The sequence below is a fragment of the Salvelinus alpinus genome, chromosome 7 (assembly GCF_045679555.1).
Source record: "Salvelinus alpinus chromosome 7, SLU_Salpinus.1, whole genome shotgun sequence".
Lineage (NCBI taxonomy): Eukaryota > Metazoa > Chordata > Actinopteri > Salmoniformes > Salmonidae > Salvelinus > Salvelinus alpinus.
The window spans coordinates 75,607,250-75,623,850 of record NC_092092.1 but is presented as its reverse complement, the minus strand read 5'-3'; the positions used below and the strand labels follow the sequence as shown (position 1 = coordinate 75,623,850).

Sequence of the window (16,601 nt, the reverse complement as noted above, 5' to 3'; positions counted from 1 at the left end):
ATTGGGGATCATATTTAGGCAGCCTTTTCCCACTGGGTTTTTGTGGGATCTTGTTTTTCTGGTTAGTTGCCTGTGAGCACACCATTAGCTTCACGTTTCGTTTGTTCTGTATTGCTTTGCTAAGTTTCATTAATTAAACATGTGGAACTCTACGCACGCTGCGCCTTGGTCCGTTAATTCTACAAACGATCGTGACAATATGTGGGGTGGAGAGTATGGTGGGTTTTAGATGGAGGGGGCTCTACCAGTATCAAAGAGGTCAGGGGAGGGTTCTACATGGAACCCTGGCCACTAACAGCTGGTTGGCACCGGTTGAACGGGGAGTCGGACAGGGGTGTCCTTTGTCTCTCTCTCCCCCTCTGTCTCTCTCTCTCTCTCTCTCCCTCTGTCTCTCTCTCGCCCTCCCTCTGTCTGTCTCTCTCTCCCTCTGTCTGTCTCTCTCTCCCTCTGTCTGTCTCTCTCTCCCTCTGTCTGTCTCTCTCTCCCTCCCTCTCTCTCCCTCCCTCTCTCTCTCTCTCTCTCTCTCCCTCTCTCTCTCCGTCTGTCTCTCTCTCCCTCTGTCTGTCTCTCTCTCCCTCTGTCTGTCTCTCTCCCCCTCTGTCTGTCTCTCTCTCCCTCTGTCTGTCTCTCTCTCCCTCTGTCTGTCTCTCTCTCCCTCTGTCTGTCTCTCTCTCCCTCTGTCTGTCTCTCTCTCCCTCTGTCTGTCTCTCTCTCCCTCTGTCTGTCTCTCTCTCCCTCTGTCTGTCTCTCTCTCCCTCTGTCTGTCTCTCTCTCTCCCTCTGTCTGTCTCTCTCTCTCCCTCTGTCTGTCTCTCTCTCTCCCTCTGTCTGTCTCTCTCTCTCCCTCTGTCTGTCTCTCTCTCTCCCTCTGTCTGTCTCTCTCGCTCCCTCTGTCTGTCTCTCTCGCTCCCTCTGTCTCTCTCGCTCCCTCTGTCTCTCTCGCTCCCTCTGTCTCTCTCGCTCCCTCTGTCTCTCTCGCTCCCTCTGTCTCTCTCTCTCTCTCTCCCTCTGTCTCTCTCTCTCCTCCCTCTGTCTCTCTCCCTCCCTCTGTCTCTCTCCCTCCGTCTCACTCTCTCCCTCCGTCTCACTCGCTCCCTCTGTCTCTCTCTCTCCCTCTGTCTCGCTCCCTCTGTCTCTCTCTCTCCCTCTGTCTCTCTCTCTCCCTCTGTCTCTCTCTCTCCCTCTGTCTCTCTCTCTCCCTCTGTCTCTCTCTCTCCCTCTGTCTCTCTCTCTCTCTCTCTCTCTCTGTCTCTCTCTCTCTCTCCCTCTGTCTCTCTCCCTCTGTCCCTCTCTCTCCCTCTGTCTCTCTCTCTCCCCCTGTCTCTCTCTCTCCCCCTGTCTCTCTCTCTCCCCCTGTCTCTCTCTCTCACTCTGTCTCTCTCTGTCCCCCTGTCTCTCTCGCTCCCTCTCTATTCTCTGGCTGTGGTTTGTTCAGTGTGTTGAGTGTGGAATATTCAGCACATCATTTTCATTCACAGCACAACTCTAAGAGGATGAGTCACTCTAGCCTCGGCTGAGTCATCCAGAGACCGGAGCCAACACTCAACCCCCCCCCCCCCCCCCACCCACCTTTCTCCTTTAGTTCCATCCTACTGACTTCTCTTCCATCACATGACTATCTGTTTTAACCTCCGCCCCCCCACTCCAGAACACACAGCACTAAAAAGAGGTAATAAATATCTGGAGCATGGCTAAGATCCTATCAGGCAGGTGGAATATATATATATATATATATATATATATATATACACACACACACACACACACACACACACACACACACACACACACACACACACACACACACACACACACACACACACACACACACACACACACACACACACACACACACACACACACACACACACACACACACACACACACACACACACACACACACACACACACACACACACACACACACACACACACACACAGAGATGCAGGGCCTGTCCATAAACAGTGCAGACCCAGGTCATCTCCATTGGAAAATGAGAGGGTGATGGTGTTGGTGAAAGAGTGGAGGAAACAGTGAGCTCGTAGCTTCTATACATTGTGTATTTGTAGGGAAATATACCAAAATACAACAGGTCTGTGGAGTGATGCAGGATCCAGGGAATCTCCCGTCAAACATACTACGGACAGTAAGGCAGACAGTAGAGGTGTGAGGGGAGAGAGGAACACACACACTGTGCCTGATACCTGAGCTACCTGGATCCCCAGCAGAGAGGCCTGCCTGACACACACACACACACACACATACACACACACACACTGGTGTAGTGGTCTAGTAACTAGTACACTGTGCTGTGTAGTGATAGTACTGTAGTGGAAGATACTGAACCCAGAAACCCAGTCTGGTTAGGGTTAGAGGAGAGGACAGGGGGATAGAGGACAGGGGGATAGAGGACAGGGGGAGAGGACAGGAGGATAGAGAACAGGAGGATAGAGGACAGGGGGATAGAGGACAGGGGGATAGAGGACAGGGGGATAGAGGACAGGGGGATAGAGGACAGGAAGATAGAGGACAGGAGGATAGAGGACAGGGGGATAGAGGACAGGGGGATAGAGGACAGGGGGATAGAGGACAGGGGGAGAGGACAGGGAGATAGAGGACAGAGGGATATAGGACAGAGGGATAGAGGACAGGGGGATAGAGGACAGGGGGATAGAGGACAGGGGTAGAGAACAGGGGGATAGAGGACAGGGGGATAAAGGACAGGGGGATAGAGGACAGGAGGATAGAGTACAGGGGGATAGAGGACAGGGGGAGAGGACAGGGAGATAGAGGACAGGGGGATAGAGGACAGGGGGATAGAGGACAGGTTGATAGAGGACAGGGAGATAGAGGACAGGAGGATAGAGAACAGGAGGTCAGGACAGGGGGATAGAGGACAGGGGGATATAGGACAGGGGGATAGACGACAGGGGGATATAGGACAGAGGGATATAGGACAGAGGGATAGAGGACAGGGGGATAGAGGACAGGGGGATAGAGGACAGGGGTAGAGAACAGGGGGATAGAGGACAGGGGGATAGAGGACAGGGGGATAGAGGACAGGGGGATAGAGGACAGGAGGATAGAGTACAGGGGGATAGAGGACAGGGGGATAGAGGACAGGGGGATAGAGGACAGGGCATAAAGGACAGGGGGATAGAGGACAGGGGGGTAGAGGACAGGGGGATAGAGGACAGGGGTAGAGAACAGGGGGATAGAGGACAGGGGGATAGAGGACAGGGGGATAGAGGACAGGGGTAGAGAACAGGGGGATAGAGGACAGGGGGATAGAGGACAGGGGGATAGAGGACAGGGGGATAGAGGACAGGGGGGTAGAGGACAGGGGGATAGAGGACAGGAGGATAGAGGACAGGAGGATAGAGGACAGGGGGATAGAGGACAGGGCATAAAGGACAGGGGGATAGAGGACAGGGGGGTAGAGGACAGGGGGATAGAGGACAGGGGGATAGAGGACAGGGGGATAGAGGACAGGGGGATAGAGGACAGGGGGATAGAGGACAGGGGTAGAGAACAGGGGGATAGAGGACAGGGGGATAGAGGACAGGGGTAGAGAACAGGTGGATAGAGGACAGGGGGATAGAGGACAGGGGGATAGAGGACAGGGGTAGAGAACAGGGGGATAGAGGACAGGGGGATATAGGACAGGGGTAGAGAACAGGTGGATAGAGGACAGGGGGATAGAGGACAGAGGGATAGAGGACAGGGGTAGAGAACAGATGGATAGAGGACAGGGGGATAGAGGACAGGGGGATAGAGCACAGGGGGATAGAGGACAGGGTTAGAGAACAGGGGGATAGAGGACAGGGGGATAGAGGACAGGGGTAGAGAACAGGTGGATAGAGGACGGGGTAGAGAACAGGGGGATAGAGGACAGGGGTAGAGAACAGGGGGATAGAGGACAGGGGGATAGAGGACAGGGGGGTAGAGGACAGGGGGATAGAGGACAGGGGGATAGAGGACAGGGGGGTAGAGGACAGGGGGATAGAGGACAGGGGGGTAGAGGACAGGGGGATAGAGGACAGGGGGGTAGAGGACAGGGGGATAGAGGACAGGGGGATAGAGGACAGGGGGATAGAGGACAGGGGGATAGAGGGTAAAACATCACATCAACAGGATGAGGTGTACTGGACAGTTTCTGTCAGTTCAGTTGTTCTGGATCAGTCCATAGTCCACTGTCAGGTGTCCTTTCCTTAGGTCAGTAGGTTGTAGAAAAACACGGGCTTGTTAAAAGCCAAGTCCCCAAATTAAAATAAAACAGTCCAGTAGCAGAGTAATCAATCGCTCCTGTCCTTCTCTCTTCAACTCACACTATAGTGGATGTTCAATCTCTCTTGTCCTTCTCTCTTCAACTCACACTATAGTGGATGTTCAATCTCTCTTGTCCTTCTCTCTTCAACTCACACTATAGTGGATGTTCAATCGCTCCTCTCCTCTAGGACATTGTAGATGTTCATTTGCTTTTCTCATTTAGAGGATATTTATGTGCTCCTCGTCCTCTCAGACTTTGTAGTAGATATTCTCTCCTCTCCTCGTCCTCTCAGACTTTGTAGTAGATATTCTCTCCTCTCCTCCTCTCTCAGACTTTGTAGTAGATGTTTGCTGGGCTCTGTGGAGGCATCTCCTGTACGATATAAACAGGATGTCCGTAGTCACCGCTCACCTTCTCGTAGTGAGGGCAGTAGTTATTCTCCGTCCGCAGCGGGATGATGATGTCACTGGGTTCCGTCCCGGCTGTGCCCACGCTGCCAGGCAGCTTGTTCTGATTGGACAGCATGCTGAGTGCCATGGCAGAGGGGTGTGGCTGGGCGTGAGAGTGCTTCTGGACTCTCTTCCTCATCTTGATGAGCAGGATGACGAGAAAGAGGATGAGGAGGAGGAAGATGATGCAGCCAGCTCCGATGGCTGAAAACACAGCAACCTTTGACCCCAGGATGCTGTCACTGCTGCTGGAACCTCCTGACCTGTTGTCCTGGTTTATAGAGTCTGGAGGAGGGAGGGGAAGAGAGAAGGGGAGAGAGGGGGGAGAGGGAGAGAGAGAGGGGGGAAGAGAGAAGGGGAGAGAGGGGGGAGAGGGAGAGAGAGAAAAATAAAGAAAAAGGTGAGTTTGTAGAATGCAACCAATTGTGCATTCAGTTACCAGGAATCTATGTTCATTTGACCTTTATCTAAACTTTATTTAACCTTTATTTAACCTTTATTTAACTAGGCAAGTCAGTTAAGAACTCATTCTTATTTACAATGACAGCCTAGGAACAGTGAGTTAACTGCCTTGTTCAGGGGCAGAACGACAGATTTTGGGGATTTGATTCACCAACCTTTTGGTTACTGACCCAACGCTCTAACCACTAGGCTACCTTCCACCCAAGCTTAACGAAATTAATGCCTAGAACAACGATGAATTCTTCACATTTGTTTAGGGGGTTTGACAAGCGCTATTGATGTCATCTAATTGAATTAGTTTAAAATCAAGATGACCCTGTAATGCAATCTGTGGTCAACACCCAACATCACTCAGATGAATAGGACTGACACAGACAAGCCAATAGCCTAGACTACAGAAAGATGTTTCAAACATCTAGGCCACAGTTGTACAGGGGAGAGGCCAGGGGAGCGGCCAGGTGAGAGGCCAGGGGAGCGGCCAGGGGAGAGGCCAGGGGAGCGGCCAGGTGAGAGGCCAGGGGAGCGTCCAGGTGAGATATAAAATCAAATCAAATGTTATTGGTGTTATATATATATGTTATATACACATGGTTAGCAGATGTTAATGTGAGTGTAGTGAAATGCTTGTGCTTCTAGTTCCGACCATGCAGTAATATCTAACAAGTAATCTAACAATTCCACAACAACTACCTAATACACACAAATCTAAAGGAATGAATAAGAATATATACATATAAATATATGGATGAGCGATGGCTGAGCGGTATTGGCATGGTGCAATAGATGGTATAAAATACAGTATATACAGTTGAAGTCGGAAGTTTACATACACCTTAGCCAAATACATTTAAACTACGTTTTTCACAATTCCTGACATTTAATCCTAGTAAATATTCCCTGTCTTAGGTCAGTTAGGATCACCACTTTATTATAAGAATGTGAAATGTCAGAATAATAGTGGAGAGAATGATTTATTTCAGCTTTTATTTCTTTCATCACATTCGCAATGGGTCAGAAGTTTGTTTAACTTGGGTCAAACGTTTCGGGTAGCCTTCCACAAGCTTCCCACAATAAGTTGGGTGAATTTTGGCCCATTCCTCCTGACAGAGCTGGTGTAACTGAGTCAGGTTTGTAGGCCTCCTTGCGCGCACACACTTTTTCAGTTCTGCCAACACATTTTCTATAGGATTGAGGTCAGAACTTTGCGATGGCCACTCCAATACCTTGACTTTGTTGTCCTTAAGTCATTTTGCCACAACTTTGGAAGTATGCTTGGGGTCATTGTCCATTTGGAAGACCCATTTGCAACCAAGCTTTTACTTCCTGACTGATGTCTTGAGATGTTGCTTCAATATATCCACATCATTTTCCTGCCTCATGGTGCCATCTATTTTGTGAAGTGCACCAGTCCCTCCTTTATCAGACCAGAGGACATTTCTTCAAAAAGTACAATCTTTGTCCCCATGTGCAGTTGCAAACCGTAGTCTGGCTTTTTTATGGCGGTTTTGGAGCAGTGGCTTCTTCCTTGCTGAGAGGCCTTTCAGGTTATATCGATATAGGACTCGTTTCACTGTGGATACAGATACTTTTGTACCTGTTTCCTCCAGCATCTTCACAAGGTCCTTTGCTGTTGTTCTGGGATTGATTTGCACTTTTCGCACCAAAGTACGTTCATCTCTAGGAGACCTTTCCTTTCTGAGCGGTATGACGGCTGCGTGGTCCCATGGTGTTTATACTTGCGTACTATTGTTTGTACAGATGAACGTGGTACCTTCAGGTGTTTGGAAATTGCTCTCAAGGATGAACCAGACTTGTGGAGGTCTACAGTTTTTTTTCTGAGGTCTTGTCTGATTTCTTTTGATTTTCCCATGATGTCAAGCAAAGAGGCACTGAGTTTAAAGGTAGGCCTTGAAATACATCGACGGGTACACCTCCAATTGACTCAAATTACGTCAATTAGCCTATCAGAAGCTTCTAAAGCCATGACATCATTTTCTGGAATTTTCCAAGCTGTTTAAAGGCACAGTCAACTTAGTGTATGTAAACTTCCGACCCACTGGAATTGTGATACAGTGAATGATAAGTGAAATCTGTAAACAATTGTTGGAAAAATTACTTGTGTCATGCACAAAGTAGATGTCCTAACCGACTTGCCAAAACTATAATTTAACAAGAAATTTGTGGAGTGGATGAACTGTACATGTGATATGAGTAATGTAAGATACGTAAACATTATTAAAGTGGCATTATTTAGAGTGGCATTGTATAAAGTGACTAGTGATCCATTTATTAAAGTGGCTAGTGATTGGGTCTCAATGTAGGCAGCAGCCTCTCTGTGTTAGTGATGGCTGTATAGCAGTCTGATGGCCTTCAGATAGAAGCTGCTTTTCAGTCTCTCGTCTCAGCTTTGATGCACGTGTACCGACCTCTCCTTCTGGATTAAAGCGGGGTAAACACGCAGTGGCTCGGGTGGTTGATGTCCTTGATGATCTTTTTGGCCTTCCTGTGACATCGGGTGCTGTAGGTGTCCTGGAGGTCAGGTAGTTTGCCCCCGGTGATGTGTTGTGAAGACCGCACCACGCTCTGGAGAGCCTTGCGGTTGAGGGCGGTGCAGTTGCCGTACCAGGCTGTGATACAGCCCGACAGGATGCTCTTGATTGTGCATCTGTAAAAGTTTTTCAGGAATTTGGGTGACAAGCCAAATTTCTTCAGCCTCCTGAGGTTGAAGAGGCGCCGTTGCGCCTTCTTCACAACGCTGTCTGTATGGCTGGACCGTTTCAGTTTGTCTGTGATGTGTACGCCGAGGAACTTAAAACTGTCCACCTTCTCCACTACTGTCCCTTCGATGTGGATAGGGGGGTGCTCCCTCTGCTGTTTCCTGAAGTTCCTGACATTGAGTGAGAGGTTGTTTTCCTGACACCACACTCCCAGAGCCCTCACCTCCTCCTTCTAGGCTGTCTCGTCGTTGTTGGTAATTAAGCACACTACTGTTGTGTCGTCTGCAAACTTGATGAGTGAGTTGGAGGCGTGCATGGCCACGCAGTCGTGGGTGAACAGGGAGTACAGGAGAGGGCTGAGCATGCACCCTTGTGGGGCCCCAGTGTTGAGGGTCAGTGAAGTGGAGATGCTGTTTCCTACCTTCACCACCTGTGGGGCGGCCTGTCAGAAATTCCAGGACCCAATTGCACAGGGCGGGGTTGAGACCCAGGGCCTCAAGCTTGATGATGAGCTTGGAGGGTACTATGGTGTTGAATACTGTGCTGTAGTCAATGAACAGCATTCTTACATAGGTATTCCTCTTGTCCAGATGGGATAGGGCAGTGTGCAGTGTGGTGGCGATTGCATTGTCTGTGGATCTATTGGGGCGGTATGCAAACTGAAGTGGGTCTAGGGTATCAGGTAGGGTGGAGGTGATATGATCCTTGACTAGTCTCTCAAGGCACTTCATGATGACAGAAGTGAGTGCTACGGGGCTGTAGTCATTTAATTCAGTTATCGTTGCCTTCTTGGGTACAGGAAAAATGGTAGCCATCTTGAAGCATGTGGGGACAACAGACTGGGATAGGGAGCGATTGAATATGTCTGTAAACACACCAGCCAGCTGGTCTGAGCACGCTCTGAGGACGTGGCTAGGGATGCCATCTGGGCCAGTAGCCTTGCGAGGGCTAACACGTTTAAATGTTTTACTCATGTCAGCTACAGAGTAAGAGAGGGGGGGGCGCAGTCCTTGTTAGCGGGCCGCGACGGTGGCACTGTATTATCCTCAAAGCGTGCAAAGAAGGTGTTTAGTCTGTCTGGCGTGACATCGGTGTCCGTGAAGTAGCTGGTTTTCTTTTGGTAGTCTGCGATTTCCTGTAGAACCCTGCCACATACTGTACGTCTTGTGTCTGAGCCGTTGCATTGCGACTCCACCTTGTCCCTGTACCGGCATTTCACTTGTTTGATTGCCTTGCGGAGGGAATAACTACACTGTTTATATTCAGACATATTCCCAGACCTCTTTCCATGGTTAAATGCGGTGGATCGTGTTTTCAGTTTTTCGCGGATGCCGCCATTCATCCATGGTTTCTGGTTAGGGTAGGTTTTAATAGTCACAGTGGGTACAACATCTCCAATGCACTTCCATCCATCCACGGTTTCTGGTTAGGGTAGGTTTTAATAGTCACAGTGGGTACAACATCTCCAATGCACTTCCATCCATCCACGGTTTCTGGTTAGGGTAGGTTTTAATATACACAGTGGGTACAACATCTCCAATGCCCTTCCATCCATCCACGGTTTCTGGTTAGGGTAGGTTTTAATAGTCACAGTGGGTACAACATCTCCAATGCACTTCTTTATAAACGCATTCACCGAGTCAGCGTATAGGTCGATGTTGTTCTCTGAGGCTGACCGGAACATATTCCAGTCCACGTGATCAAAACAATCTTGAAGCGTGGCTTCCGATTGGTCGGACCAGTGTTGAATGGTTCTTGTCACTGGTACATCCAGGTCTTCGAAAGCCAAGTCAACAAACAGATCACTGACCATCTCGAATCCCACCGTACCTTCTCCGCTGTGCAATCCGGTTTCCGAGCCGGTCACGGGTGCACTTCAGCCACGCTCAAGGTACTAAATGATATCATAACCGGCATCGATAAAAGACAGTACTGTGCTGCCGTCTTCATCGACCTGGCAAAGGCTTTCGACTCTGTCAATCACCATATTCTTATCGGCAGACTCAGTAGCCTCGGTTTTTCTAATGACTGCCTTGCCTGGTTCACCAACTACTTTGCAGACAGAGTTCAGTGTGTCAAATCGGAAGGCATGCTGTCCGGTCCTCTGGCAGTCTCTATGGGGGTACCACAGGGTTCAATTCTCGGGCCGATTTTTTTCTCTGTATATATCAATGATGTTGCTCTTGCTGCGGGCGATTCCCTGATCCACCTCTACGCAGACGACACCATTCTGTATACTTCTGGCCCTTCTTTGGACACTGTGATAACCAACCTCCAAACGAGCTTCAATGCCATTCAACACTCCTTCCGTGGCCTCCAACTGCTCTTAAACGCTAGTAAAACCAAATGCATGCTCTTCAACCGTTCGCTGCCTGCACCCGCACGCCCGACTAGCATCACCACCCTGGACGGTTCTGACCAAGAATATGTGGACATCTATAAGTACCTAGGTGTCTGGCTAGACTGCAAACTCTCCTTCCAGACTCATATCACACATCTCCAATCCAAAATCAGATCTAGAGTCGGCTTTCTATTTCGCAACAGAGCCTCCTTCACTCACGCCGCCAAACTCACCCTAGTGAAACTGACTATCCTACCGATCCTCGACTTCGGCGATGTCATCTACAAAATGGCTTCCAATACTCTACTCAGCAAACTGGATGCAGTTTATCACAGTGCCATCCGTTTTGTTACTAAAGCACCTTATTCGACCCACCACTGCGACCTGTATGCCCTAGTCGGCTAGCCCTCGCTACATGTTCGCCGTCAGACCCACTGGCTCCAGGTCATCTACAAGGCTATGCTAGGTAAAGTGCCGCCTTATCTCAGTTCACTGGTCACGATGGCTACACCCACCCGTAGCACGCGCTCTAGCAGGTGTATCTCACTGATCATCCCTAAAGCCAAAACCTCATTTGGACGCCTTTCCTTCCAGTTCTCTGCTGCCTGCGACTGGAACGAATTGCAAAAATCTCTGAAGTTGGAGACTTTTATCTCCCTCAACAACTTTAAACATCTGCTATCCGAGCAGCTAACCGATCGCTGCAGCTGTACATAGTCCATCGGTATATAGCCCACCCAATTTACCTACCTCACCCTCCCCATACTGCTTTTATTTCCTTTTCTGCTTTTTTTGCACACCAGTATCTCTACTTGCACATGATCATCTGATGATTTACCACTCCAGTGTTAATCTGCTAAATTGTAATTATCTGATTTATTGCCTACCTCCTCATGCCTTTTGCACACATTGTATATAGATTCTCTTTTTTTCTACCATGTTATTGACTTGTTTATTGTTTACTACATGTGTAACTCTGTGTTGTTGTCTGTTCACACTGCTATGCTTTATCTTGGCCAGGTCGCAGTTGCAAATGAGAACTTGTTCTCAACTAGCCTACCTGGTTAAATAAAGGTGAAATAAAAAATAAATAAAAAAATCCTATTTGAGTTTCTGCCTATAAGACAGTAGGAGCAAGATGGCGTCGTGGGCGGATTTGCCAAAGGGAGGGCTTTGTATGCATCGCGGAAGTTAGAGTAGCAGTGGACGGGGGTATTTCCCATGCGCGTAGCGCAATCAATATGCTGTTAGAATTTAGGTAGCCTTGTTCTCAAATTTGCTTTGTTAAAATCCCCAGCTACAATAAATGCAGCCTCAGGATGCATGGTTTGCAGTTTGCATATAGTCCAGAAAAGTTCCTTGATGGCCGTCTTCGTGTCCGCTTGAGGGGGAATGTACACAGCTGTGACTATAACTGACGAGAATTCTCTTGGTAGGTAAAATGGCCCACATTTGATTGTAAGGAATTCTAGGTAGGGTGAGGAGAAGGAATTGAGTTCCTGTATGTTGTTATGATTACACAATGAGTCATTAATCATGAAGTATACAGCCCCGCTCTTCCTCTTCCCAGTGAGGTGTTTATCTCTGTCGGAGCGATGCATGGAGAAGCCCGGTGGCTGAACCGATTCCGACAACATATCCCGAGAGAGCCATGTTTCCGTGAAACAGAGAATGTTACAATCTCTGATGTCTCTCTGGAAGGCAACCCTTGCTCAAAATTCTATACTCGATGTGCACGTCTACGGAGCCTGGCCAGGTGGCCGCTTCGTCTGCCCCTTCTGCGGCACCGTTGTTTTGAGTCGACTCCAGGAATTAGATCCATTGTCCTGGGTGGTGGTCCGAACAGAGGATCCGCTTCGGGAAAGTCGTATTCCTGATCGTAATGTTGGTAAGTTGACGTTGGTCTTATATCCAATAGTTCTTCCCTGCTGTATGTAATAAGACTTGTAAGAAATAATACATGAAAAAAAATAAAATACTGCATAGTTTCCTAAGAACACGAAGCGAGACGAGTTCATCCCTGGGAGGAGAGGGGGATGAGGTGGTGATGGGGAGGAGAGGGGGTGAGGTGGTGATGGGGAGGAGAGGGGGATGAGGTGGTGATGGGGAGGAGAGGGGGTGAGGTGGTGATGGGGAGGAGAGGGGGATGAGGTGGTGATGGGGATGAGAGGGGGTGAGGTGGTGATGGGGAGGAGAGGGGGTGAGGTGGTGATGGGGAGGAGAGGGGGTGAGGTGGTGATGGGGAGGAGAGGGGGTGAGGTGGTGATGGGGAGGAGAGGGGGTGAGGTGGTGATGGGGAGGAGAGGGGGTGAGGTAGTGATGGGGAGGAGAGGGGGTGAGGTGGTGATGGGGAGGAGGGGTTAGAGGAGGGAGAGGGAAGACGGGTTCATGGAAAAGAGAGTGACTGGGTTACAGTTGATATGAGGAAATCAGTTGATTTAAATGAATTCATTAGGCCCTAATCTGTGGATTTCACGACTGGGATAAATACAATGCATTAGGAAAGTATTCAGACCCCTCCACATTTTGTTACGTTACAGCCTTATTTTCAAATTGATAAAAAAAATGTTTTATCCTCATCAATCTACAGACAATACCCCATAACGACAAAGTAAAAACAGCTTTTTAATTTTTTTAAAAATGTATAAAAACTTTAAAACAGAAATAATTTATTACATACAGTGGCAAGAAAAAGTATGTGAACCCTTTGAAATTATCTGGATGTCTGCATAAATTGGTCATAAAATTAGATCTGATCTTCATCTAAGTCACAACAACAGACAATCACAGTCTGCTTAAACTAATAACACACGAATTATTGTATTTTTCTTGTCTATATTGAATACATAATTTAAACATTCACAGTGTAGGTTGGAAAAAGTATGTGAACCCCTAGGCTAATGACATCTCCAAAAGCTAATTGGAGTCAGGAGTCAGCTAACCTGGAGTACAATCATTGAGGCGAGATTGGAGATGTTGGTTAGAGCTGCCCTGCCCTATAGAAAACACTCACAAAATTTGAGTTTGCTATTCACAAGAAGCATTGCCTGATGTGAACCATACCTCGAACAAAAGAGATCTCAGAAGACACAAGATTAAAACCTTTTCTCAATACAGGGGGTGCTGTTTCCACTTTGGAAAATATCGTCTCCAAATTAAACTGCCTCATACTCAATTCTTGCTTGTACAATATGCATATTATTATTACTATTGGATAGAAAACAATCTCTAGTTTCCAAAACCGTTTGAATTATGTCTGTGGGTGAACCAGAACTCTTTCTACAGCGAAAATCATGACAGGACATGCGAAGGTCAGAAAAATAGTCTCTGTTCTCAGATCAGTTTAAAGCTCTGTGTGTGCCCTATGGATTGAAATGAACTGCACCCGCCTTCCCCTGGATGTCAGTAACCAATGAGAAGTGGAATGGAGTCTCTACGTATTTCTCAGAGTTTATAAAAGGCCATGGAGTGACATGTCCGTTCTTTTGGACGCTCGCCAAGGCGCAAGAGAGGACATCAGAATGGCATGTTGAAAAGCTCTTGTTATCGGCCTAAGATATATCCGTCTGTGATTTAATTCGATATAGGTGTTAGAAACATCATAACGAAGTTATTTGAAACCGATTTATATCAGTTTATGCGAGTATATTGCTATTTTCGGAATTTTCGTAGTATTGCGTTTGAGGATTTGGACATGTGTGTGCCACGTAGCTATTGTTAGCTGCTAGTTCCGAAGTTGAAGAGGACGTTTTACAACAAAGCAACGATTCTTTTGGACAAAGGACACCTTGCCCAAGATACTGATGGAAGCTCGTCCAAAAGTAAGAGCTATTTATGATTTTATTCCGTATTTATGTGGAAAAATGTAAACGCATTTGTCGGCCATTGTTGCGGCACTAGTCTGGCTGTAACGCACACTGTATGTCTAGTAACGTTAATTTTAAAAATCTAACTCAGCGGTTGCATTAATAACTAATGCATCTTTCATTAGCTGTCCAACCTGTATTTTTTTAGTCAATCTAATCGATAAATAATCGTAAACTTAGGTGCCTTTCCAAGATGGCGCCGGCCAGAATGCATGCCATGTTTTGACAGATTACATTGCATAACCATGATTTGTGATGCTAAATATGCAAATTTTCGAACAAACTCTATATGCATTGTGTAATATGATGTCACAGGACTGTCATCTGAAGAATTCTGAGAAGGTTAGTGAAAAATTTTATATATTTTGGTGGTGATAACGTTATCGCGCTTTTTGCCTTGAATCAATGCTGGGGTGATGTTAGCTCATGTGGTATGCTAATATAACGATATATTGTGTTTTCGCTGTAAAACACTTAGAAAATTTGAAATATTGTCTGGATTCACAAGATCTGTGTATTTCAATTGCTGTACGCTGTGTATTTTTAAGAAATGTTTTATGATGATTAATTAGGTAATACACGATGCTCTCTGTAGTTATTCTAGTCGCTTTGGTGAGTTTTGTGATAGTGGCTGCAATGGTAAACTATGATTTACAGTGGGGAGAACAAGTATTTGATACACTGCTGATTTTGCAGGTTTTACTACTTACAAAGCATGTAGAGGTCTGTAATTTTTATCATAGGTACACTTCAACTGTGAGAGACGGAATCTAAAACAAAAATCCAGAAAATCACATTGTATGATTTTTAAGTAATTAATTTGCATTTTATTGCATGACATAAGTATTTGATCACCTACCAACCAGTAAGAATTCCGGCTCTCACAGACCTGTTAGTTTTTCTTTAAGAAGCCCTCCTGTTCTCCACTCATTACCTGTATTAACTGCACCTGTTTGAACTCGTTACCTGTATAAAAGACACCTGTCCACACACTCAATCAAACAGACTCCAACCTCTCCACAATGGCCAAGACCAGAGAGCTGTGTAAGGACATCAGGGGTAAAATTGTAGACCTGCACAAGGCTGGGATGGGCTACAGGACAATAGGCAAGCAGCTTGGTGAGAAGGCAACAACTGTTGGCGCAATTATTAGAAAATGGAAGAAGTTGAAGATGACAGTCAATCACCCTCGGTCTGGGGCTCCATGCAAGATCTCACCTCGTGGGGCATCAATGATCATGAGGAAGGTGAGGGATCAGCCCAGAACTACACGGCAGGACCTGGTCAATGACCTGAAGAGAGCTGGGACCACAGTCTCAAAGAAAACCATTAGTAACACACTACGCCGTCATGGATTAAAATCCTGCAGCGCATGCAAGGTCCCCCTGCTCAAGCCAGCGCATGTCCAGGCCCGTCTGAAGTTTGCCAATGACCATCTGGATGATCCAGAGGAGGAATGGGAGAAGATCATGTGGTCTGATGAGACAAAAATAGAGCTTTTTGGTCTAAACTCCACTCGCCCTGTTTGGAGGAAGAAGAAGGATGAGTACAACCCCAAGAACACCATCCCAACCGTGAAGCATGGAGGTAGAAACATCATTCTCTGGGGATGCTTTTCTGCAAAGGGGACAGGACGACTGCACCGTATTGAGGGGAGGATGGATGGGGCCATGTATCGCGAGATCTTGGCCAACAACCTCCTTCCCTCAGTAAGAGCATTGAAGATGGGTCGTGGCTGGGTCTTCCAGCATGACAACGACACGAAGCACACAGCCATGGCAACTAAGGAGTGGCTCCGTAAGAAGCATCTCAAGGTCCTGGAGTGGCCTAGCCAGTCTCCAGACCTGAACCCAATAGAAAATCTTTGGAGGGAGCTGAACGTCCGTATTGCCCAGAGACAGTCCCGAAACCTGAAGGATCTGGAGAAGATCTGTAGGGAGGAGTGGGCCAAAATCCCTGCTGCAGTGTGTGCAAACCTAGTCAAGAACTACAGGAAACGTATGATCTCTGTAATTGCAAACCAAGGTTTCTGTACCAAATATGAAGTTCTGCTTTTCTGATGTATCAAATACTTATGTCATGCAATAAAATGCAAATTAATTACTTAAAAATCATACAATGTGATTTTCTGGATTTTTGTTTTAGATTCCGTCTCTCACAGTTGAAGTGTACCTATGATAAAAATTACAGACCTCTACATGCTTTGTAAGTAGTAAAACCTGCAAAATCGGCAGTGTATCAAATACTTGTTCTCCCCACTGTATACCTGAAAAATGCACATTTTTCTAAAAAAACATATGCTATACCATAAATATGTTATCAGACTGTCATCTTATGAAGTTGTTTCTTGGTTAGTGGCTATATATATCTTTATTTAGTTGAAATTGTGATAGCTGCCCATGCAGGAAAAAAATGGTGGAGAAAAAAAAGTTGTGTCTTTTGCTATCGTGGTTAGCTAATAGATTTACATATTGTGTCTTCCCTGTAAAACATTTT

The 16,601-nt window shown here is 46.9% G+C and overlaps 1 protein-coding gene across 1 annotated transcript in view; it reads right to left on the bottom strand.

Moving 5' to 3' along the window:
* Positions 1-1,213: 1,213 nt before the first annotated feature.
* LOC139581679 (ephrin-B1-like) overlaps positions 1,214-16,601 on the bottom strand; it is a 140,368-nt gene continuing 124,980 nt past the window's right edge. The window contains exon 5 of the mRNA XM_071411691.1: positions 1,214-5,004. Coding sequence (XP_071267792.1) covers positions 4,598-5,004 — 407 coding nt within the window. The 3' untranslated portion in view covers positions 1,214-4,597. The remainder of the gene's footprint in view (positions 5,005-16,601) is intronic.